The sequence below is a fragment of the Myodes glareolus genome, chromosome 1 (genome assembly GCF_982192425.1).
Source record: "Myodes glareolus chromosome 1, mMyoGla1.1, whole genome shotgun sequence".
In the NCBI taxonomy this organism is placed as follows: Eukaryota; Metazoa; Chordata; class Mammalia; order Rodentia; family Cricetidae; genus Myodes; species Myodes glareolus.
The window spans coordinates 4757660-4784033 of NC_142026.1; the positions used below are offsets into that span (position 1 = coordinate 4757660).

Here is a 26374-nt window from a genome sequence, read left to right on the forward strand (position 1 = left end):
TAATAGGGATTCATTGTCATTTATTCATCCACCCATACCTTGTATTTCTTTAAAAAGGAAGTAGCTTAACTTGTAAAACTCATTTATAGCCTTGTAACCTGATCCTCTTTCCCCTCCTTTTTTTGTGACATTGATGAAGACCTAATGTATCATGTTAAAGACAAGTGTTGAGAGAAGATATTCCTGGAACTCCCCCCTCTTTATAGAACACATTCAGATTTTTGTCATTAGGAATGTTAGTGCTAAATTATCTCATAGATCAATTTCTTCTGGTGTATTGAAGAAGATTCCATCTATTCCTAAAATTCTAAGTTTTAATCAGAAATTTTGTTTCATGTTTATCAAAAACCCTTTTTGTATGGCTGTTTCTTTATCATCCTAATAAAGTAAAGAGCAGTGATGGATGTCCTAGGACCAAATCAGTCTTACATTCCAGACCTATGTCCATTATCCCATGTCCATGTGACTAGATTTAATTTACTAATATTCTATTTTTTGTATATGTGTTCATGAGGTTATGATTTTCTTTCTGAGATAATGTCTGTATATAACCTTGGTGCCACGCGAATGGTATTCTCATAAAAGGAGTATGAGTGTTTTCTCTATTTCTGAAATAACTTTTGTAGCCTTAGTTTAATTGATTTCTCAAATGTTTAAGGTATAGTAATCTTGGCCCAGTATTCTTTATGTGCAAGATTTATAATTATAAATTTAATTTCTTTGTATAATATGGAACCCATTAAGTACCTCCATTTTTATTGGGCCATTATTGGTAATTACTGTCTTTCAAGAGATTGAACTACTTCATCTAGGTGGTTAAATATACTATTGGCATATATAATATTTCTCCTTCACTGTCTGTGGGATTTCTATTGATGCTTGTTTCTATTATATCTGGAACTGAAATTTAGAGCTTTTTCTCTTGTTTCTTAAATTGCAGTTCAGAAAATAAACTTTTTATTTTATTTTTTCTCTAGTGTGTATCCATTTTCTACCACTTTAATTTTTACTTTTCTTTATACATTTTCTTTTTGCTTGCTTTGATTTTTTTTAAAGTTATAGCTTAGATATTTCATTTATAAGACTTTATAGTAAATATCCACAGACAAATAATTTTGAGACATTTACTTGAAGGGAAAATTTCTTACCAGAGTTCTAAGAAAAATTAGAACTTCAAAAAAATTAAAATCTAAGAAAAATTAAAATCATCAATTAGATATATATAATTGTAGGGTAAATTGAACCAAAAATTAAAATATCTCCATTGATGAAGAAAGGAGAAAAAAGCCCCATAGATCTATAAAACAATATTCTCTCATTTTCAGAAGACTTACATCCCCATTAACATAAAAATAGTATTCTAGGGCTGGGGAAATAACCCAGTGGGTGAAGCCTTGACCATGACAGTTTAACAGCCTGATTCCAAATCCCCAGAACCCATATGAAGCCAGTTGTGGTAGCGTGCATTCGTTATCCTGCTGCTCCTACAGGAAGACGGAAAGGTGGAGGCAGGAGAATCTCCAGAAGCTTGAGGGCCAGCAATCCTCAATGGTGAGAAAAACAAACAAAACCCACCTTTTTCAGAAGATGGAAGATAAAGGCTAACAGCCCAGGTCCTCTGATCTCCATACACAATGTACTGTGGACCTTGTGTACACATTCTTATACATACGATTGTACACGTGTGTGCTCGCGCACACACACATATCACATCCCAACAGGTACATATCACACACATAGCATACAAATGGTCTCAAGAAAAAGAAAAGGGGGCAGAAAAGAAATAAGTCCCTAAAAATGACCATATTATGCTCAGTAATACGTAAACAAGATGTGGATGGCATGAAGAAAGCGACCTGGACCTCCTTCACTGATTCAGTATCATGGTTTCAACATGGTTGTACCTCCTATTTCACTGGTTTCTTATTTTTATATTCATCTTTTCCCCCAGATTAATGTTTGCCCTTTAATTTCAAGTTCTTCCTTCTTCCCTCCTGTCCTTCCTTCCCTTCTTTCAGCTTTAAAACTTTGCCTGGTCATGGAAATTTTTTAGTATATGGAAAAGTGGAAGAAACATCCAGGCAGTGAGGAGCAGTGAGGTGCCCTGAACAGGACACCGCTTAACCCACCTGCCCTCATTTTAATTTGTGTTAATATTGCAAACCCCTTCCTCCCTTCATGGCATTTACATGCAAATCCCTCAGTAGCTTCTGAAGAAAGTAACTCAAGCAGAATCATCATGCAGACGTCACAAGCTGCACAATTAATCATCAAACTTTAAGTCCCAACTGATGTCCTCCCTACTACAACTTCCTCAAATATCTCTGCAAAGTTTCTTTTCAGTCAGGTCTAAAATGTTCAGTTGCCTATTCAATTCTATCTTTTAGTATTCTTTATTTATAATTCACCTCTCTCAAGTTTTCTTTCATAATTTAAGTCCTTGAGTTTGGGGAACAATAGCCCATTCTTCCTATACAGTGGTGTTCCCTCTGACCTTATCAGAGGACAGCCTGTGGAGTCATTAGCTCATTTCTTCATTTCCTGAATTTTTTGTAGTAGATCTAGAACTGGATATTGGATTTGGGATTCTTTCTTTTGGCCTGATTTGGGGGTGGGGGGTGCTTCTTCGACTCACATCTTAGAGATTTCTGTGTCTTGGCACTTATCTGGCTTCAGCTGAGGCCACTGGATAACCCTTTCTTTATAAAACCCTCATTCTCCTCCCATGATGGTTTTATCATCTACTACTCTTTCCATTTTAATATTGGAATTTCTTTTCATGCTTTTGATCATACAGTCCAAAGTATTTCTAAATTTCCATCTTGCCCTTTGATATATGAGTTACTTAGATAACATACTTTATTTACTCCCCACGATGTGTGTAGTTTCAATATTGATTCTCATTTAAATATGCACACTATGGTCATAGAACATGTATAATCTTAGTGTTTATTCATCGTGATTTATTTCCTAGCATGTTTTCAGATTTTCGTACATTTTCCTTTCTTCATTTTTTATATGTTTTTAATTACATAGGAAAATATCAAATGCCAATTCCTATATCGTTCCTATAAAGTGTTTCTGTTGTTCTGTTCAAATACTTCTTGTCTCTTACACAGCAAAAGCTACTGATTATTGAGAATGTGGATTAAAATCTCCATGGTGATGGTAGATTTCCTGATCTCCTCCTGATCATAGCCTGCTCTCCTAGCTCTTTCCCCAGGCTGTGTTGTTAGCACAGTGGGCAATAATTTTATCTCTCGACTGTGTATTGGTCATTATGTAATTGATGGCAATTTAGTTTACTCATAATATTTTATTTATTATTATCTGATAGTAATATAGTTACACAATTTTTTTCTTTCTTTTTTAACTTTTCATTGCCAATCTGTCTTGAGGCCTTTGATTTTGAGTCTCTCACCACTGTCATGATTTTATGAACAATCTCTATCACTCTTCCATGATAAAACAAATCACTTTGTTTCTTGGAAAAGGTTTTTGCTGGGTTTTACTTTTTATAGTTTGAGAAACTCTGCTTTTAATTCTTTCATTTTAAACAATGGAGAAAAATCTGTGAAATGTTTTCTTCTTAAAGAAAAAAATGCTCTTATTCAAACAAGATTCATTTAAACACAAGTTAAGTAGAATTATTTTTAGATAAAAGTGGTTTTTGCCATTACAAAGCATCATTATATACTACATTGTAAACTACCCATGGTGTTATTGTTTTATGTGTAATTCACTATTTTGTTTTGGTAGTGTTTAGGATCAAATCCAGGCCCTTGTATACGCTAGGCAAACACTCTCCCACTGAGCTACATCAGCACAGCTCCCAGGTCATTGTTTTAAATAAACGTCTACGTTTATCCTCCATTTTGTCCTCTTGACAGTGTGTATTTTAAACTCCAACTGCTGGCTTCCAAATCCTTTGTCCATTTCCTTAAGGCTGTCATCGTTTAACATATTTTCTGTTTTCCTTTTCAACTACTGATCCTCAAATCTGTTTTACTATCTTTGCATTTTTGTATAGTTATATACACATTTGAATTATACTGCAAAGCATTGCATTTTCCATGTTCAATCTAGGAATAAAACATAACTGAACTTTTCTACTAATATCTCGTTTATAGAAGTTATTTTTTTAAAATAATGTAAATTGTCATTTTGGTACATTATATGAGAGGATATGTTATAAAGTAAGCTTCAAAATATGGTAAGAAATATTCACTGCAGAAAAAAGAAAACTAAAGCAAGTGTTAGGAAACTGAAAAGTCAGTCTTCCTGCTCTTCAGAACCTGCAGGGCCACTGTTGTTGACACGGAGCATACTGCTGTTCTTGTCACCCAGCTTTATTACGCTCTGAGCAGAATACTATCCCTCAGCGAAGATTCCGGCCCTTCATGTGATGGAGAGCTAGCATAATTAATTATGGCATTTCTAATCTCACTTAATTTGCTGTTTTAGTGATGACTTCAATATGCCCTACTGTTTTTCCCCTAGGTGACAGTAAATATTACAGAAATAATGCACTTCAGAAAATAGGTATTGAAGCACAGCTCTTTGGAAAGCCCTATAGTGCAGGTATATGCACACGGAGGAGTGCTATTTGTGTGAGCTCATGGGGCCTCTCTGAGAAGATGCCCAGAGGATAAGAGAGATGAGGAGTAAATGCACACCTAAGTGAATCAGTCCTGAGAGGCCAGATACCCAGTACACATTGCTCTGGATAGCTGGACTTAATTCCATGCCAGACTTGACCATTGGCTGTGACTTGATATTTGTGGTTAAGAGGATTACATTTGAGTTATGATATATATTTCTCTTTTAAAGTAATTTATCCCTTACTATTTTGTCCATGGTTCTGTGTGAAATTGGGGATGAGGAGGGGACTCCTAAAATATGAAGAGGAAAATTATTCTGCCTACAGTAGAGAGTTTGGTGAATTTATATAAAAGAGAAGAAATTATTTAGGAGCCACCCATCACTTCCTGGATGAATGAGGCATAAAACTCCCTGGGTGAATGGCTCACAAATGACTTTTTTGCCTATTCTGTATATCCAGGACCAATAAGAACTAGGGGGATGAATTATACTGTACAATTAGAGAATGTAGCAATTCAGAACCACATGCTAAAGCTACTAAGCCATCCCTTTTGGCACATTGTAGAGCTTGGTGTTGCAAATACAGCAGATAATTGAAATTTAGATCTTAGATATGGGCATTGTTGGCAGGCCTCCTCCAGCCTCACTGCCTACAGTCTTACAAGGGAATTTAACAGTTTATATTAATACAATTGCTGTCAAAATTAATTAAGCATTTTATTTTTTCCATTTTCTCATGTTTTTATAATTCTCCTTTGATGAGGAAATTATTAATATTAAAAACAAAAGGAAATGTCTTAGCTTAAAAATGCATCCAAGCTGAAGTTGGAAGATAGTTTATGTTTGGGGAATAGGTGTGAGTTCCCTTTTCATTTCTTTAATTTCAACTTAAACAAATTCACAAAAGCACATTTTGTTAATTAAAATGGTCACCTTTCTTTGTCCATCCTGTAGATATAAAGTATAAATTAGCTGCTTCATTTCTACATTTTATGTCAGTGGTCCCTAAACTGGAGGGCCGCGAACTTGGTTTTTTATAAATGCTTCTAGCCCCTTAGCTTTTTTTTTTAATCATCAAGCATGCCATTTGATCTTTAATTTTTTTTCTCTTGCTCTCTTCAGGATTACAGACAAAAATAGTAAAACTTTTACTAGGCCTCTACATGTCATAAAACCTACTTTTATTGCTAGATTCAGTAATAAAGAAAATCCAGTCAGGAATATGTTTTAAGATACCGCCTTATCTAAAAGTAGAGAAAAAGTGAAAGGCTTTGAAGGGAGGTGATTTTTTATGGGATAGTGACCTGGAATGGGTGTTTTTCATCAACGTTCGTACTAGGCCTTTCAAAAGCCACGTATCCCCATTAACAGCATTCAGAAAACAACTCTTTCAGGTTTGCAGCAACACTGATTACCCGGGTAGAAAGAAACAGAACAGCTTCACTATGATTCCACTTGGTTGTCATATACTGACCAGAATTTATACACAGAAACTTCTGAAAATGCAGCTTCAGATATGACAGCAGAAAACAGAGGAGACAACAGGGTTAAGCTAATTATTCCCATCCACAGCAGTTCTAAAGTTAGAGCTATTTTTATGCAAAGACATTCATATGACTATGACTCGGAGCCTGGCATTTTGTCCTAAAGAGCTTCAACTGCAAACGAAATGACTACTGAGTTTGTGGCATCGCAAGGGTAGGCCTTGGGCTGCTCGCCAATCTTTCTAGTAAGACCTACTCACTGGAGGTTATCACTAATTCCCTGTTGGAGACTAAAGACAATGGTGGAAGCATACTCGCTGATGCATTTGACAGCTGTGCAGTAAGTGCCTTTTTATTGAAAAATTAAAATGTGATAGGTTCGAGCTTACATGCGGAAATCAATTAAGATAAGACACGAAGTCAGGATGCATGGGTACAATGAGGATTGAATTATTCAGGTGAATTCAAAGGAAATAAATAGTTTGGTATATTGCTTTGTAAAATAATGAGTGAAATGTGATAAACTGGTTTTCAAAAATGACTGAATTGCTTTGAAAAATAATGGGAAAACAGTTTTGCTAATGGCCCAATTTCATACCGTTTGGGCCGTAACTGTAAGCATGCAGAGAAAGACGGAGAGCATGTGATAACTTATGCTGGTTTAGTATGTGTGAGGCCCTGGGTCCAATCTATGACGCTAAACAACAGGGGGAAAAAGCACAGGAAGAAAGATGCTTGCTAATTAAAAAATAATTCTCAAATTTTATTATTTTTCAAGCCAAAAATCTAGAAAAACTAAAATAAATTCACATCATATCAATAAAAGATTTACTGACTTACACCTTCCATTGTAGCTTTTGTCTGTTTTCTCAGTCTCAGCCTTTTGTGTCAACCAGATTTCTAGCAATCACTACTAACACCATAAAGCATATCACTCAGAATAGTGCAAAGCCTACCTTAACCTCAGTACTAAATACTTGTGCCTAGACACAAACATGCATCACAACGCTGATATGATGGCGTGCACTGGGAGACAGAGAGAGGTGGTTCCCTGAAGCTTGCTGTCTAGCCAGCCTGGTAGCTTTTTTAGTGAGTTCCTAGTCAGCAAGAGATCGTGCCTTCACCAAACAAACAACAGCACCAACAAACCAAGGTGGGTGGCGTCTGACGATTAACCCCAGAAGTTGTCCTCTGACATGCACGGGCACGAACCTGCAGACATTTGCATCTGTGTGTACACACATCTTGCATCTTGGTACAATTCCCTCTGCTGCCAAGTGCGGAAATGTACATCCACTGAGCTTGCCATTAGAAGTTGCGAACTCACTTGTGGTATTTTGTGTAGACTTCCCACCTGAGTACACTCAGCCACAATGAAAGTACACAAAGTAAAGAGAGGAGCTTTGGTCACTGCATGCTTTAAAATCCCTCATCTGCCAAGAGCATATGCTTCTCTGTGCAACTTGATGGCTCTGTAAAACTGTGAGGTCACAGTACTGGTTAGACATGGTCAGGACTGGGACATGAGGCTGTGGCAGAAATGCTAGCCCAGCTGGAGTCAAGTGAAATCGGAGGAAATGTGAGTTAGAAATACTTTCCTTTTTTTTTCCTCTGAGGACCTATTTTGTGTGTCATGTGGCATTGTGTAAGTGATCTCTTGTTGATTTGAAAATTATTCTCTTCAAATTTTTAAGCAATTTCTTTCTATTGATCTTACCACTCATTAAAATATATTTGGGGAAATATTCAGGTACTTAGAACTATAGTGAACTGACATTTAACCAGGTGACTGCTTATACTCTTTCATTGGTTTAGTATTTTTCATGAAGAAAAAGCGCGTTCCTCAGATAGGACTGTGAGAACAGTTCTGCGCACTCAGATGGCGGGATGTGTGGGCTGGCTTCTTTACTCATCCGTCCAATAAAGCTTAAGGGAGAATTCACTGGAACTAAAGATGTGACTTGGTATTTAAGAGCACACCCTGCTCTAGCCAAGAAGCCGAGTTCAGTTCCCAGCACCCATGTCAGACAGTGGCAACGTCTGTATCTCCCATTCCTGGGCATCCAATACCTCTGACCTCAATACCTTCTGTGCTCATGTGAAGGCATACGTACTCACTCACACAAATAAAATACTTTTTTTTAATTTATTAGAAAAAAACTGTCTTTTCTCATTTTATATGCCAATTCCAGTTCCACTCCCATCCCATCCCCCATCCACTCCTCAGAGAGGGTAAGGCTTCCCATGGGGAGTCAACAAAGTCTAGTGATTGCTTTGAGGAAGGACTAAGGCCCTCCCCACTACATCTAGACTGAACAAGGTATCACTCCAAAGAGAATGTGTTCCAAAAAGTCAGAACAAGCAGAAGGGATAAATCATGGTCTTGACCTCTTTCCTCATATTCTTATTCCCCCCTCTCTTTGACTGGACTTTGGGAGCTCAGCCAAGTGCTCTGATGTGGATCCCTACATCTGCTTCCATCAATTGCTAGATGTAGGTTCTATGATGACATTTAAAATAGTCATCAATCTTACAGGACAAGGCTAATTCAGGCACCCTCTCCACTATTGCTTAGGGTGTTAGCTGGGGTCATCCTTGTGGATTCCTGGGAATTTCTCTAGTGCAAGGTTTCTTGCTGGCCACATAATGGCTCCCTCAATCACGATATCTCTTTCCTTGTTCTCCATCTCTGTCCTCCCATCTCGACTCTCTGGTTCCCTCAAGTTATCTCCTCCCTCCTCTTCTCCCCTCCCCTCTCCTTCTGCCTTCCTTTATCCCCTCACCTCCATGCTCCTAATTTTGTCAGAAGATCTTGCCATGAGGATCTGTATGTATTTCTCTTAGGGGTCTCCTTGTTACTTAGCTTCTCTGGGGTTGTGGACAAGCCTGGCTATGAACCATGAACTAAGCTGATGAAACCCAGATAACCTGAGGTATTTTCAGATGGCTTCCTTCTGACATAATTCACAAGCTGGAAGCCACACAAATATTTAGGAAAGTTTGTTTAATGCTGGCATTGTCTTGACAGGAGGGAAGCTAGGCTTCGTTTGAAGGCCTTCTGCATGTTCTAATTTCATTCTACTCTCCACTTTCCATTGCTTAAGTTTCTTAACCTACAGAATTGCCTACTAATGATGCCCATTTAGAAAATCTAGATGAGGACATGGATTCATCTAGAAATGACATTTAAATTAAATCCTCATTGTCTGATAGAAGCAATTCAAAAAATGTGAATTAAGGAATCTAATTACAATATGCTTTTACTGCATTTTCTAGCAATTGCCTGGGCCTGGGTGCAGGGAAAGATTTAAATATTAGAGACCAAAGTTCTATTCTCTAAACAAAGTAGCCAGTAAATGAAGTAGTGAAGAATAGGTAACCACATGAACTGACATTTGGAGTTTAGTTTATACCGAATGTAAACTCGAGGACAAGAGCATAGAACATATTATGATTTGCCATCATGCAATGTGACTTACACTTGGAGGTGCCTAGGCAGGAGTTATGTACTCAGCAGGATGTGACCCCGGCTGACAGTGGAATTCCCTGTTCACATCCACTCTGGCCACTAGTTTGTCACATCTACCGCTTGCCCTGTTTGGACACCGTTTCCAGATTGCAGTCTTTCTGCTAGGGTGTGCGTGTAATATATATTATCATTTCTGCCAAAGAAATGCCACTAGGCTGGCAGTCACGTGGCCCCTGCTCATTCTGTGGGATCGTAATAGAGATGAGTATGGTGGGGAAGCCCTGCATGGCTGTCTGTGTAGCTGTGCATCTTCACTACATGAAGCACTGCTGTCCCATGTCGCATGGAAGGGTTGTTGGGGACCCATGTCTTAATGGCCTGTTACTGAGTTTACCTTGTGTTTCTGAAATAGCGGGCTCCTAGAGAAAGAAGGTCTTGAGGTCAAGCTTTGAGTTCTCTGAGGAAGTGGAAGTTACTGGCATGATGTGAGATGAGGCCTACATAGAAATGAGGTTAAAACGGAGGTGCAAAACTGATCTGGAGGTGACAAGACATGATAACGGGAATAAGGAGGGAATGGAACAATGGCATGCTGGGGCCCTTGGGAGGAAGCCACTACAGCTGGAGCTGAGGAAAAAGAGCATGCCGCCACACATTGCTGCTGCTGGTGGGCCCACTGCAGAAGTGGTTTACACTTGACTCTAGAGACCAGAGAATCCATGAAAGAATTATTGTGAGAATCACTGAGCATTCTTGAAAAAAGCCATGAAGTAGGGTTTGGAGACCTTTGGAAGCCAAGGAGCCCCGGAATGGTGGTTGTTTGGGGGTGGAAGGGATGATAGGGAAGCAAGGGAGAAGGGGCACTGCTGCTGTTTCACTTAGCCTGGGGTTGTGTATTTTAGGCTGACAACACTGGAAGCCAGAAGCAATGGTGAAAAGAAATTCAAAAACGGTCTTCCTCCAGTCAGATGTTCCCATTGTCTTTCAGAAGCCCCTGTCAGGTGCTGCAGTGTGATGAGTTTCTTTCCCAGTTGGCAGGAGACTTAGGTGGCTTTAAATATTACTTTAACTACATTTTATAAATAATGAAAGTCATTTTAAATTACATTATAATAAATAAAATATAAGAACATACATCTATGAAGAAACATAACTAGCCAGGTACAAATCAGTGCATTCTCTTTTACTTCAGCTATTTCAATCCATAAAGACGAGCTTTCAATTGTACTTGTTAAATTCTCTTGCCAGCAATGCCTCTGGCAATGGTGCCAGCTAGCTCGCTGCTTCGGATGCAAAGGCAATGACATCGTCATCGCCGTTCCTCCCTGTAGAGTCTCGTGTAATACTCTGCATACTGAGTTTAGCTTAGTTCTAAGCACATCATAAATATTTTCTCCTGTTGAAAGTTACCTGAGAGTCTTTAAGGAAAAAAGTCTTTCTGCCAAGCAAATACACCTGTCAAATAGAATATTCACTGTGCATCAGTACACGCCAAGTGGCGGGTCACAAAGACAAATGTGGTACTTTCTATATCTCAGGGATCCAGAATGAGGTGAGGCAGATGTGTGGGCACATTAGAGCCTTTCCCAAGTCAATGCCATACAGAGCTTTCCTAGGCCTGGAGTGGGGCTGAGGGGGAGATGTGGCCTGCTCGGTGTGCAGAGAGAGGATGGCCCAAGCAAAGGGAGGTGTGGAAGTATGGAAGGGCATTTGCCAAGTAAGCCAGGGTGGCCTATGAAATAGTTGTATCTAGATTTGAGTGTAGAGGAAACTTCCAGGCAATTTTCTTTATATTTCCTTATATTTAAAGAGAACTGGAAATGGGGTAATTTTATACTGTTTACATGCTAGACTCCATGCCGAGCACCATTCCAAGTTCTGAATTCAGCAGACGAAAGGTCTACCTGCTCTGAGCTGATGTTTCCGCTCCATCTAACTGAACTGGGATCTTTTCAGTGAGTCAATGCAGGCCCATCAACAATGGAAAGAATTAATGTAGTTTGGCACTGGGATGATAGCTCATGGTAGAGCACTTAGTGCCCAATGCTTAATCCTCAACACTGCCACAAAACTGAAAAAGAATTAAAGTACCCAGCCCATATCTCTATTTAAATGCAAATGCACGCTGCTTTTGTCATAGCATCACTGTATCCTTTTGTCTTGTTCACAACTTCTTTTGCAGGACGGCTCTCAACTCCCCGCTGAATATTTATGCTTGCTTTAGGTGGGGAAAATAAACCCTTCCTCTGCCTGCTTGTGTTCTTCAACAGTTCAGAGATCTGCTCCTCAAGTTGTGAGATCCTCACATGATGTAGGCTCCCAAGGGGTTGAGGCTGGCCCACCCACCCACTTCTTTCCTCCATGCGACTTTTGCATCTTTCCTGATGGCCCTCATTCAGCAGACACTATTCTGGAGACTGCTAAGAACGTCTTAGGTTGTCTGAGAAAATCCTTCTTAAATTGTTCTTCCTGGTTTTCAGTAGATCTTCTACACTAGTGAGCTCATTTTTGAAACTAGGCACTTCCATAGAACAGAGGGGGCAGGAAGTGAAATGCTGGGATGACAAATTGAATGGCAAAATGACTGTGTAGGAAGACACCTGGGGTCCTGAGACAGGAACAAGGGCAAGAGGCAGGAAAGGGGAACTCTGAGCTTCATGGAAAATAAGTTAGAAGGCTTATAGAATGTAGGCACCAGGAATACATTTTGAATATCCTTAGTCATAAACCATGATGTCTTACAAATTTAATTATACAAAAATAATAAGAATTTTGTAATATAAACTTGATTCCATAAATTTGAGAATTTTGGAAAATATACTACTAGACAACAGGCATACAAATCTGCTTGATGTTACTGCTTTTCCTCCTCCTCCTCCTCCTCCTCCTCCTCCTCCTCCTCTTTCTCCTCCTTCTCCTCTTCCTCCTCCTTCCTCCTCCTCTTTCTCCTCCTCTTCCTCCTCCTCTTCTTCCTCCTCCTCCTCTTCTTCCTCCTCCTCTTTCTCCTCCTCCTCTTCCTCCTCCTCTTCTTCCTCCTCTTCCTCCTCCTCCTCCTCTTCTTCTTCCTCCTCTTCCTCTTTCTCCTCCTCTTTCTCCTCCTCTTCCTCTTTCTCCTCCTCTTTCTCCTCCTCCTCCTCTTCCTCCTCCTCTTCCTCCTCCTCCTCCTCTTTCTCTTCCTCCTCCTCTTCTTCCTCTTCCTCCTCCTCCTCCTCCTCATTTGTTCTTTTCTTCGGGTGGTGAAACAAGTGCAGAGCATATGCTTAGATGAGAAGCTGGGGTAGCACATTTTCATGGTCCAAGCTCTCATAGGGACGCCAACAGAGAAGTTGGTCTCTGGCTGTGGAGATGAAGAGGGCACAAATGCAAAGTTCTTTAAAGATGCATGCTTCTGTCTTGGACTCCTCCTAAACAACCCTTGAATTTTGTAGCTTTGCCCCAATGTATAAAGTGCATTTACTGTAGCCAGACTTGACTGAAATATATTTCACTCAGTAAATTGGATGTAATTAGATTGTAGGTTTATGGTTTGTTGCTGTTATTTTGTTTTGTTTTGTGGTGTTGTTGTTGTTGAATTTTCCTTACTTCTATGAGTCTTTTAACACCCTCCAGCTCTGGCCAACACTGAATAATTACATCTGGGGTGTTAGGCTCATCCAGTTGTCTATTTTGCCTGGACTTGAAATATTTGAAAACATAGTGCAGTTTAAAGGGCAGATCAAGTGAAAAATAAGATGATGCTTACAACTCCTTTGATCATGTATTTTATGGTGCGCGCGCGCGCGCACACACACACACACACACACACACACACCTTCACATGAGTATAGGTATGTGCTAAAGCAGTTAGGAGCTGAAGCAGAGCCTATGGGAATGGCTATGTTGTTCAGTATCTTTACCCTTTCAGCAATAATCATTATCTTAGCCTTGGGTGCAAACATTTTTATAAATTCAATGATCTGGAGAAGCTGATAGAAATTTTGCTGAAACCAGAAGGAGAAAAGGAACCCAATTATAAATTGAAATGATGAACACAAGCCTGTCTGTCTTTGTCTTACATTTAAATATCTATGTTGTCTTCTCCTTCTGTGCTTGGCACTTAGGGAAGTGCTATTTGACTGCAGGAAAGAGCAAGCTAGCGTTAAAGGGCGTTAAAGGGTTGTCTTGCTGAGCTTCTGAATTGCTGTGGCTTTGGATACAAAGCAGTCAGTACTTGAATGACTGTGAGCTGGACATCGGTGTGGACTTCCATGGAAATACTGACAGAGCAGATGAGATGCTGACTTTGAAATCAATAGTGTTTTTAACTTTTGCTGCCCGAGCCAGGTAGTGTAACCTACTCAGATCTTCCAAAGCAGAATCCAGCTCTCTCTCCACCCTTACTGTTAGCTCACAGCACTGTTTTGATAAATGATATTTATTTAGGACACTTTATAAATCTTTACCTAGGTAAATACCAGAAACCAAAGATAGCTAAACTAATGGAAAGCCTCATCAGGTAAAAATATGTAAATAATATGCATATTTGAAGATTTTTGCTTTTGAAATTGTATTTGTCTCCTCAATGTAATTTAGACTTCTGGGAAATGTTAATAATGAACTCTACCTGTGTTTATTATTAGCAGTGAGAGAAGAGAGAAAGTCAATAAAGGAGTAAAAAATAGAAAAAGAAGGAATCATGGGAAAGCCAGAGAGTTTTAGCTTTCATTCAAGTATTCTTTATGCTGTAGATTTGTTCCTAAAATTACACAAACACAACTATGGTAAGAAAATAAGGAAGCGTAGCCACAGGAGGGGAGAGTCAGTATCTCCAGAAAACATTTATTTAAAGACTTTTATGTGTGTGTTTGCTCAGCTGAGGCTTGCTTGCCTTGCTACATCACACAGTTACATCGTGCAGTCAGAAAAGACACGTTATAATAGGAGTGAACTGGAGCAATCTCTCCCCCTTTACAGACCAGGAAAGTGGAAGCTCAGTGTTCTGTCTGCTTCCTATCTGTCAGCTTTGGAGCCTCCTTGGAATTCTGCTTCTGCTGAGACCAGGGCTGCATCCCACTACTATATATACCATCTTTCCTATTGTGATGACTAGCCTGCATTGCCAACTTGTGTGAATTTAGAATCACCTAGGAGACTCACCTCTGAAAACACCTGAAAAGCATGACCAGAAGTATGTCTTCCAGGTGATTCAAATCCAATCAGGTTGGCAATGCAGGCTAGTCATCGTAACAGGTATGGCTAATGTGTCTGTGCTCAATTGCAAATCTAAATTATAGAAGGCAATAGTGTTAATTAATTACTGTTTTTTGACCCTTGACTTCACCTTGGACAAATCATGATTCTTTTACTCTTGAATGTGTTCATGTATAAAACTGAAATAAGAAGGCCACGAAAGCTACCCAGGGTTGGAGTGAATGTGTATCTAATTACTTGTGAGATATCTTGAAGTCTTTGAAAGACAGCCAGCATGTTCCTAAGACATGGCTGCAGTTTCTTTTAGAGGCCTTGAAAAATGGAAGCTAACAGTTTAGTCTGAGAGTCTTTGCCTAGGTAGGTCACATTCTTTAACCACTTGCCATTATACTCAAAGAGCCTGGGATGGAGATTCAAGAATCCTGAAACACATTTTTGCCTTTACTATAGCAAGCAAGAGTGATGAGTCGTTTTACCATTCTGGGCCTCTGTTTCCATAAGTATAAACTTTATAGTCACTGACTATATGTCTAATGTAGGCTATCACCATTCTTTCTTGGGTTGGTTACCATTGTTTACGGTTTTGCCAGCAGAGGTTAGACCCATACTACAGGGGCCAGGCAGTGTTCTAAAATGCCTGAATGTTTTCTTTCTTCCCCGTCTGGCAGCATCAGAAAGTTTTTAACAAAACCTCTCAGGCTCTGCCCATACTTAATGCTTCAACTCTAGGGCAGGGCCCAGAAATGTGCCTTTTCACAAGGCCTTGGATGTTCTGATACATGTTAGAGATTACATGATACAATAAAGGAGAAAAAGGTGTGACTTAGCTGACTAATAATTTAACATTTAAAATGTTTATTCTAAATATAAAATATAAAATGTTAATTTCTAGATAGATATAAAATACAATAGTGTGTAGGCAGGAAATTGCACACCTGTTTAGTTGCTAAGACTGAAGCATTTAGGGATGATTTTATAAAGCCAACAGAGACTCCCATGGCAAGGCTCTGCCTGCAGCATGAGGAACATGTATCAGGTAGAGTTTGAAGAACAGTTCCTGACTATTGAAATGCATGTTAATTCCAAATGTGTACATAGAAAATGCAGTTTGTTTTTACTTTAGCAAGATATTTTTGTTCTAAAAAGTAAAAACAAATATTCTGAAATTATGCCCAGAATTTTAATCTTAAAATTTACATTATGTTTATGTATGAGCACCAGGCACATAGCCTCCCGTTCAAATCTTTCTCTATAAACGTTGCTCTTACTTCTCATTCTAAAATTCGTGTGTGATTTCAAAAGAAACTTGTAGTTGACTTCTCAGAATGCAAATCTTCTCTTAAAATGCACTGGAGGTTTTGAATCATAACTCAAGTGCAGCTCAAAATGTATGGGCAAATCGTTAAAAACAAATAAGGGGTGGGGGCTACAAGCCTATGTATCCTCCAGGTGTCAGTCACAGAGAATTGTCTATGGCTACAGAAGCCACTACAGCACTCACCTTAGAAATAAGAAACCGAACTGTGGAGCTGTTGAGCAGTCACAAGCAGCCTGGGAACACAGTGAGATCAGGGTAGCCTTTACTTCCAACTTTTCTTCTCTCTCCCCCAATTGAGATGCCTATCTTAATGTCACTCCATGGTGAATATGCTCTTTCCTGCTTGGAATCAGCAACTTGTACAAAATCTGAACTACAATGCGATAGCCTGGTGCTGACCCTGTGATGACCCCTGAAGAGAAGATTGCCCTCCAGGAGCCGGCCCCTCTTTGCCGCCTGTGAGGACTTGCTGTAGTTAACACCAGTGGTAACGAAATGTAAACACCTTTACTCTCCAGCTGCTGCTAATTGGTTTGGGAATATTTGTGTAAGTGTTGATTTTAAAACTAAAAATAGGACCGTGCTGTTTAAATTCAATGCATTTTGGTTGTCATTAATGCTCCCACGGTCCTGAAAGTGCTGCTAAAAATATGGCCTCTATAAAATGTAGTAATTAAGCTTGTCTTTAGTGAGGGTCACAGGTATGTTGTCTGATGTGCTCGAAGCTGTAACGGATACACTTGGAGTAACCAGCCATTGTCTCCTGTTAACTCCTGGGAAAGAAAGGATCATAATTAGGGGAAGCCATGGCAGGCCGTACACCAGCCTCTCTACATTCTAGGCAGCTCATCTTAACCCAGGAGTTTAATACAGCATTAAAAATAGACACTGCAATCACTTTATTTTAGAAATAAATATAGACCCTCCAAAACATTGTGTTTCTATTTCTAGAGGCAAGTTTCAGGATTTTTAAATCACATAATTAATATTTCTCCAAACTAAAGTTAAGGAATATGGAGGCTGTTTAGCACCCACTATGGCAACCTTTTAGCTAATCAGAGTTATTTTTGTCCCTCTTCTTCCAAATTTACAAGTCAAGATTTTACAGATTTTTCTCCAAGTTATTTAAATAAGCAATGATGGAAAAAATTCTCATTTTCATTTTTAGATAGGTGTGAGTTCGTGACTCTTCACTTCATCATGTAATGGATTGAAAGAAAAGCTGAAGTGTGCTTTAATCACTTTGTGTTGATAATTTTAAGTTTGAAAGTAAAGTGACTTTTTAAACCTGCTAAGACACAGCTGTCTTTTCCCAAGTTTTCAAGCACTGCCAAGCTAGTACTGTCGGAGTCAACTGAGTTGGCTTTATGTCTTTGTGAGTGAGCGCCTCCAGCATCTGCCTGTTCCCTGGAGGGTGAGCGCCTCCAGCATCTGCCCCTGCCTCGTCCCTGGAGCACACTAAAGGATTCTGATATTGCAGTAGACAGAAGGGATTTTGGCAAGTGGCAAGCACTGCCTGTTAGCTGCAATGATATACTGTAGTCGCTGCCTCTTTATGATAGCAGGGCAAACGGGCCTGATGCTTCTTTTAAAACAGTGGAACTACTATCTAAGACTTAAAGTTGGTGTATGTTCTTGCAAAGGATATCATCATTTAAGCAAATAGGTTGCTTACAGAATGGGGAAAAGTCTTTAGTTATTATATATACCAGACATAGGATTAGTATCTAGAATATACAAAGAACTAGAAAAACCCAAACATCATGAAAACAAATAACCCAACTTAAAAACAGTCTTTAAAACTAAGCAGAGAATCTTCAAAAAATGAAGCACAAATTGTCAAGAAACACTGAACTATTCAACAATCTTAGCTATTGGGAAAATGTAAGTTGAAAACACTTTGAGATTTGATCTTACCCCAGATAGAATGGCCAAGATTAATGGGGAGAATGCAGAGGAAGGGGGGGCATTTATTCATTGTTAGTGAGAGCGCAAACTGATACAACCACTAAGAGATTCAGTAGGGAAGTACCCCAAAAACATAAAAATAAATCTACCATAAGACTCAGCTATATATACAACTGTATATACAAAAGGACTCTACACATACTTTAGAGAAACTTGCTTATTCATATTCCTTGATGCTTTATTCATAATAGCCAGAAATCAGAACAAGCGAAGACGTCCACCAACTAATGAATAGATAATAAAAATGTGGTGCATTTCCACATGGGAATATTATTTGAGTGGTAAGAAAAATGGAATTTTCAAGTTAAAAGCTATAAACAGCCACCATGAGAGAGGTAGCCCAGACCCAGAAAGACAAATATCACATTTTCTCTTCTGTGTGAATGTTAGTTTTTAACATTTAAATGTGTGCTTTATTTTATTTTTAATGATTTGTGTGTATGAATGTGGGAATGTGCATGCACAAGTCCAGGTCACGTGAGTCTAGAACACAGTATCAGCTCCTGGAGCTGGAGCTGCTGGTTATGAACCAGCTACAGGGGAGCTGCGAATTTGCCTTCTATCCTCTACGAGAGCATCAAGCACTCTTAACTGCCGAGCGTATCTCCAGCACAAAGTGTGTTCTCTCTAAGTATGTACTTGTTGATTACTCTCGAAATGTAGTCAGGTCAGAATTCCCCTAGATCAGATTATCACACTACAATTGACCCTATATTAATTTCAAATTGTAATTAACAAAATGTAGAAAGAATTCAAGAAATTGGTGATCAAAAGAACAAATAATCCAATAAAAATGGAGTACAGACCTAAACAGAGAAACCTAAAATGGCTGAAAGACACTGAAGAAAATGACATTTCCAGATAGCACATTGAGTTAGTGTTGATGTAAATGACACCTTTACTTGTCTCATGTCTAAAACTGGATGGAAAACTCCCTAATCTCCAGTAAGTTACTTGGAGACAGAAAGTGCATTCTCTTCCTATCGTAGTTAGGGACCAATAAGAAAGTTGTGTGTGGGAGAGAATGAAAACGAACAAGGTAAAGAACTTAATTGTATACTAAATGCCTTTTTTGTTGGCATTCTGATGATATATACCTGATTAGAGGTAGAACTTAAAAGAATAATTGTTTTTGTTAGCTGCCACTGTTAAATGTTCCTGGACTGGAGGGACATTTATCATTTAGATGGCATTATGATGTATAGATTATATGTGCATAGGTGCAAATTGACAGACATGATGCTTCTAAAATTGTTGTAGGCATGTAAGAGGCCCAGAATATTGAGCCAACATGGAAAAACAAAACAAATCTGGAAGACCCACACGGTTATGATTTCAAACCTTAATGCAAATCTAAGTCAGAGGTGTATGGTGCAGACGTGAGGATGGTCACAGTTCAGTGAACAGAACTGGAAGATGAGACCAGTAATAATATGACCCTTCACATCTGTAGATGCTCCAGTCATGTGGCAGCATCGGGGGAAGGGCGCTCCAGCTAGAAGATCATAGCTTCAATCCTTCAGACATCTGATTGCCAGCCTCATCCTAGAACTTCCACGTCCTCACTTTTCAGAAACTAGAAGAAATACTCTAATTTTTTTCTAATCAATAAAGTTTTAGGATGATTTCTTCTATAGCTTTAAAAAACAATATAATTGTTTCTGGTAGTCTCTGAGAATCACACACAAAGCTCACTGTCTTAGAGACAGATAAAAGGCTAATGAGCCAAGCATAAATATGTTTATCAAATATCTTGATATGCATGATCACCACAGGTTCAAAAATTCTGTTTAAATCTTTCTACCTATTTTTTTTTACTTTCCCACTCTTGCCCTGTTTGTTCTGTATGAACTTATCAAGCCCTTCCTAAGAATAACATGGACAGTAAAACTTTCATATATTTATCATATAAAGATGCTTTACCCTAAACTTTTAAGGTTCTTTAACTTCATAGATTGTTCTTTTTTTAATTTATCCATGTGGAGACCAGAAAATTGAGTTAAGATGAATATCTTTCACAAAAATACAACTGTTTGAAATGTTGTTATCCATTTAAAATGTAAGACATTTTAAAAAACAGATCAGTTTAGGGAGCTATAGAGATGACTTACATGTTAAAAGTCCTTTTCGCTCTTGCAGAGGACCTGTGTATGATTGCCACACCCACTCGGCAATTTGCTCAGTCACACACACCTCCAGTTCCAGGGGATCCAGTGACTTCTTGTGACCTCTGTGAGCACCAAACACACACCTGATTTACATACAAACATGGGAAACACTCACACAAAAAATAATCAGGAGAGCTGAGTGTGGTCACTTGCATGACTGGAATCCAAGCATTCAGGAAGCAGAGGTGGATCTCTGAGTTCGAGGACAGCCTGATCTATAGAGTGAGTTCCAGGACAGCCAGGTAACAAAAATTTTTTCCATACATTTGCTTTTGTCCATATATTTCCTTTTTTTTTCTTACATTGCTCTGTGCTAAATGCAAGCGCGTAGAGGTCGTTAAAACTTGTTTCTCACCACTTGACACTGGAGATTTCTTTTAGTAGTTTTTTTTAAACTGGTTTAAAATACATTTCCAAACCCAAGGCTGAGTAGCAGAAAGTTAAGTGACACATTCCCCAGTTTTTAGCATAGTGCCTTGTACAAATGGCCCATTTGAGCGTTCTAGAAGCCAAAGAACAGAGAGCATGCACGGAAAGCACGAGGGGATTGATATCTGTCTCCAGTCTTAACAGAGATGGAAGCGAGCTGTCCACATCAGGGCCACGCTGTCTCCTCCCTCAGTTGAAGCTTTGTTCAAAGCTTCAGTTCTGTGTCTGCAGCATCTACACCCTGTGACTTTGCTTCTTTTCAGGATTCCACCCAGAACTTGGAAAACAAAGAAGCTATGAATGGTGAACAGACAGAGCTACTAACATCGTACAGAACTAAGGATGCACTGAGGTATTTCTTTATGAAAATAGAAAGTTCTTATTTAAGTACATTTGCCATTATTTTATTGAATGGATTTTAATTATTCTGATTATGCAGTGAATACCAAGAAAAAGACTGTGTAACAAAGCACATTTTAATTCAAACATAGATTACTTATTCCTTTCTCCTAATTTCTACATAAGATATGAGGACATTTGTGGAAAACATAGATGTACAAATAATCCTCAAGGCTTCTAATACTCTTTTACATCAGGACTTTGTTTCTTTTTCATTTTTATACATTTATATCATCACTTTTCCCTGTGCTCTTCTCCCTCCAGTCCCTCCCATTACCTTCATCCACCTTTCTCTACGCCTCCCTCAAACTGACAGTCTCCTCCTCTTCAGGAATTGTTCACACATATATGTATGCGCAAATATGTAAATACAACTAACTGAGTCCATTTTTTTCCTGTACATGTATATGGTTTCATGGCTAACTAGTCTGCAATAACAACCAGCGAGGTCGCTCATCCCTTGGAGAAGCCCGCTCTCCCTCTCAGAAGTTAAGAGCTGCCTGTAGTTCCTTATCTACTGATCCTGCCATTTGTTACAGTCTTGGTTCTGCAGCCATTTCTAGGGGAGATAGGTTTACAGTAGACTTCTTGATATCCTGGCCCTCACAATCCTTTTGCTTTTGGTCCCTGACGGTCCCTGATTCATAGATGGACCATACTGTAGATTAGACGCTAGCTCTGGCTCCCCACGATTTGTTAATCTCTGCGTTGTATCCGGTTGTGGTTCTCTGCAGCAGTCTCCATCTGCTGTCCAGAGAGGCTTCTGTGAGCATAAGAATAAGATCTAGAATGCAGTTAGGAAGTAAGCTGGTCTAGCAAAGTGGCTGGTAAACTCTCTTCCAAGGTCCATGACATCACTACCCCTGGGAAGCTGCCTATGTTTCTAGTGCCAGGCCTAATTTCTCTCCTGGGCAACCAGGAGTTTTAAATTGCTCTTTCTTGTCTTTGCCTTGCACTTTTTAGAGCTCTTCAGATTTCCTTGTGTTTGAATGGTTTGCTTTGCTTCTAGCTCTCTGAGTAGCTGTGGTAGGCTGTGTTCATACAATTTTTACAGTATTTTACTTGATGATGGTGAAATGAATTTGCTTCACCAACCAGGATTACTCATATCATTTTCATAATAATGAAAGTAACTCATTATCTGAAATCAACTATTAGTCTCTTAGATACGATCTCTAATGCAATAGATACTCCCTGGATACAAACCTCATCTCCCTACTAATTCATCATTCCTTGCCTCAGTTTCTGGTCTATAAGATAGAAATAATAGAACTGGGGCTGCAGTTTTGTTGAAAGAGTGATTGCTGAACATGCACAAAGCTCTGGGTTCAATCAGCCCCCAGGACTACACAAGCCAGGAGAGGCGGTTCACACCTATAGTTGCAATACGACTTGAGAGGTGGAGCCAGAAGGACCAGCAGTTCAGCATTATCCTCCACAACTACACTGAGTTCAAGGCTAGCCTCAAAAACAGTAAAATAAAAGCTCTTCAGATTGCAACAAGAATTAGGATTTTTGTATTACAGTTTTTAACTTTAATATTTGATAACATATATAAAATCTTCGAACAACATTTGGGTCAGAGTGAGCCTAGCATTTGAATCTGTTGCTACTATTATTTTTGTTTTTGTTGTAGGTTTATTATCCCTTGGGGTCAGAAGCATTTCAGAATTTAAAGATTTTTTATTTAAATTTTTGAATATTTATGTTGACAATACTGATTGAATATACCAAAATAAAAAAATTAAAAAAAATATTCTTCAAAATCCCAATCACTGGAGCTTTATATTAGTGTTCAAATGGTTTCAGATTTTGGAGGATTTTGGATTTGGAGATTTTTAGACTGGGTCGGATCTCCTTGTATGATTTCCATTATTGTCATTACTTTCAGTAAGTTGTTTCACTTTGGCATAAGGAAGGTAGATTCACATCTCTCCGTGGTAGCTTTGGCAATAGAAAGTGATGTTACCACAGCCGCTGCTCATTCATTCACTGTGTTCCTTTTAAGTCATTTATTAATAGGTGCCAGTCAGTCTGCGTGAAATCAGCTACTTTTTTCTGAAAAGGTGACCGATCACTCTTTATCAGCTGACCATGTAGATTCTCTTCAACTTTATAATTTTCAGCCATATGGCCACAGTTACTACTCTTTATTAATGGATAGTGTAATATAAAGCATTCAGTCTAGAGCATTTCCCAGGGCACTCACTCTTTAGAAGCTGGATTGTTTGTTCTTACATCTAGCCATGATGGATGGAATGTTCCTGCTTTAATTGGCTTTTTTTAACATTAGTTTTAACAAAAGCTCCCCAGAATCTTATTGAAATGTCACATCATATGGTATCCAATTGTTTGCTTTGTTTATTTGTTTGTTTGTTTTTGATTTCTGACTTCAGGTGAAAATTATTTAAGCTTTTTCTAGTTATAGGTAATTGAGAGAAATATCATGAATGACTTTTAAAAATATGTTTATTATGAGTATAATAATTGTCAAAACAGTCCTGTTGTGTCTTGTTGTTGCCATCAGTAGGTGAAGTAGCTGTAGAACCACTAGCTCACTAGAGACCCAGGCCGCATCTGCCCCTCTGGGCTGCAAACCCACGGACTCAAGCATTGCTCGTGTACCGTCTGAGTCCTTGATGTGATTTCGGGCTGCAGAACCTACACAGCTACCTGTGGTGACAGCTATAGCTGGAGCCCGTTCAGATCAAACTCAGGATATAAAGTGAGTGCAAACTCCCGGGACTGCAGCCTGGAGCCAGAGGGTCAGAGGGCCTCATGAAAGGGTGGGGCCTGCAGAGCACCTCCTCATCTGGGCCAGAATGCTGGCTGCTGGGCTCTTGGGTGGGTCTTGTGCAGGTACCCACAGCACTGAGTCCATGAGTGCAGTCGCTGTGCCACGTCCAGAAGAAGGCATTTCACAGCGCTCCTCCGCATCACCAGCTCTAGCATCCTTCCTGCCTCCCACGACGTGACACTCCCTGAGGCTGGGTTGAGGAAAGTTGCTGGTAAAGATGTCCAGTGTAGGTCTTCCTATTTATTCTCAACACTTTGACCAAGTCTTTATTGATGGATTCCCCGGGAAAGGGTGGTAGAGTGAGAAGCTTCTGAGATAGAGGTTGAGAGCAGCGTTCACTGAGGAACGTAGGAGTTGTTCTCCTTCTCGGGTGTGCCACTGGCACCTATGGATAGTTCCACACCCATACACAGAGAGCCAACAGTAATTTGATTTAGTGGCTTACCAGAAAGGAAAGACAGACAGACAAACAGACATGAAGTTTGGAGAAGAGAAGGTTGGTGGAGATATGGGGTGGTTAGAGTGAAGAAATAGAGATGAATATGATCATATTACACCTTATAAATATATGCTATTCTAAAGAATAAAATATTTTTAAAATATCCATATGCTCTAAAAAGAGGATAAAGACAACCTTTGTAGTGTGAATGCACAGCTGCTGGGAGAAGCTGGCAGGTTATACTTGTCTTAGATGGCACAGATGATGGTAATGCTTCAACTAGAAGCCACTTATAGCTATTGCTGTGTTGGCATCTTCCTGTGGAAGGGAAACCCTGACAGACCCTATAGTGTAGCATAAGAATATGACTTCTGGCTCGCTTCCTTGCCCGTAGCACAGAAGTAACTTGTTTGTAGAGTCAACGTCAAAATGTCTTATACCTGTTCCATGTGCACAGCCTCTGCTTCAGCTTTTGTTACTGCTCAGGGTAGCTATTGCAATGATTTGTCGCCTCCCTCTCTAATGTGAATCTCTTCTTTTTACCTAATTGAGTCTACAGATAAGAACTGAGAAGAAGGTTCTAGTTTACATTAGCTAACAATTCTTTCAAAGCCTTGAATTAGACAAGGTACAGGTTTGAACCCTGGCTTTTTACCTTGCTGCCTGTGCATTATTACTAAACATCTTTAAAATATTTCCTTCATAGGGAAAATGACCTTTACAACCACATAGATTCTGTGAAGATTAATTAAGGTACATTATAGGCAGCTGACTTAGTACATTGCTAAATGAAAGGCTGAATTCATTTCTGAATTCTGACTAATTGCTATTGCAAGTGTCCTCATCATTATTACACATCCATATTAACTCTGTATTATACCAAACAAGACAGAATTTCTGGCACCCAATACATATCTTAGAATATAATAGAATCATATTTGTTAACTGATTGGCTGGATGGATAAAACAAATTATTCAATGAATCATCAGCATAGCTATGACTTTAAAAGCTGGTAAAGGGTGTTCTCTAAATAATCTTATAATATGTATGTCTAATGAATCACCAGTCCTCTGACTTTGATCATAAAATACAGTAAAGTGAAGGGTTTCACTTAGATAATTTTCCTCAAACTCTGAAAGTATCTCTTTCAACAGCAAGCAATATGTAAGAAGAACTTGCTTCTCCCTGACTCCCTTGACATTTTAAACCTCACCTTGTTGCTCAGCTCTACTTCCCCCAGGGTAACTTCTTTTGACTTGCCAACTTCTCCGCCTTCTTGCCTTCTTTGTCCCTGAAAGTCAACCAAAGGAAAAATGACTTGAAGAGATACTGAAAGTATCTTCTTGTGACCCTGGCAGTTTCATGCTTTGTTCATAAGTAAGTGTTTACGCCTGTATTCCCTCGACACAAGATTGTTGAAACAATTCACTAATTAGTCTCAGATACTAAACTCTCCCTCATCTTTTATCTTGTTAATTGTTCCTACATTTAACTACCTGGTGATTCTGGTAATGCCTTTCAAACCACCACTATTATCACAGTTTACCCCAATACCTTTGGTGCCTACTTTCTATAAAATCAGTTATGAACCTTTCACTGGGAACTTGCCTGAGCAGCTATTCCTGTGGTTGCCCATAAACACCTTGTCCCTGCAACACCACCTCCTCTGGGCTCTTACCCAGCTGCGGGAGATATGAAACTGGTGCTAAGACACACCCACCAAACACTGCCTGTTTTTATGTCTGCCCGTATATGGCTGCCAGTGCTAAAACCCCTTACCCCATCCCATCTCCTTCCCTGAAGCCTTATTCAAGAAACTGTACATGAGCAGTTAAGACCCTAGTGCTTCCCTTAGCTGCTGAAAAGAAACACCCTAACATCCGCACTCATAAATCAGTGTCTGAAAGACTGAGAGCATACCCTGCTCTATCCAAAACTAGATGAGTTCAGTTAGCAGCAAAATCAGATCCAATTTCCCATCCAGCAAAGGTGAGCTAGGAACTCATATTAAAAGATAGAACCAACAACTTAACTCTAGATACCTGTTTCCAGTGCAAATATATAAGCAGGATGGAAATCTAAGATATCCCCACAGGTTATCAGTCCTAGA

The 26374-nt window shown here is 39.2% G+C and overlaps 1 protein-coding gene across 6 annotated transcripts in view; it reads left to right on the top strand.

Moving 5' to 3' along the window:
- Pard3b (par-3 family cell polarity regulator beta) overlaps positions 1 to 26374 on the top strand; it is a 974006-nt gene that overhangs the window by 461151 nt on the left and 486481 nt on the right. For all 6 annotated transcript variants that reach the window (XM_048458971.3, XM_048458969.3, XM_048458967.3 and 3 more), the window contains one exon: positions 20892 to 20980. In XM_048458971.3, coding sequence (XP_048314928.3) covers positions 20892 to 20980 — 89 coding nt within the window. The remainder of the gene's footprint in view (positions 1 to 20891; positions 20981 to 26374) is intronic.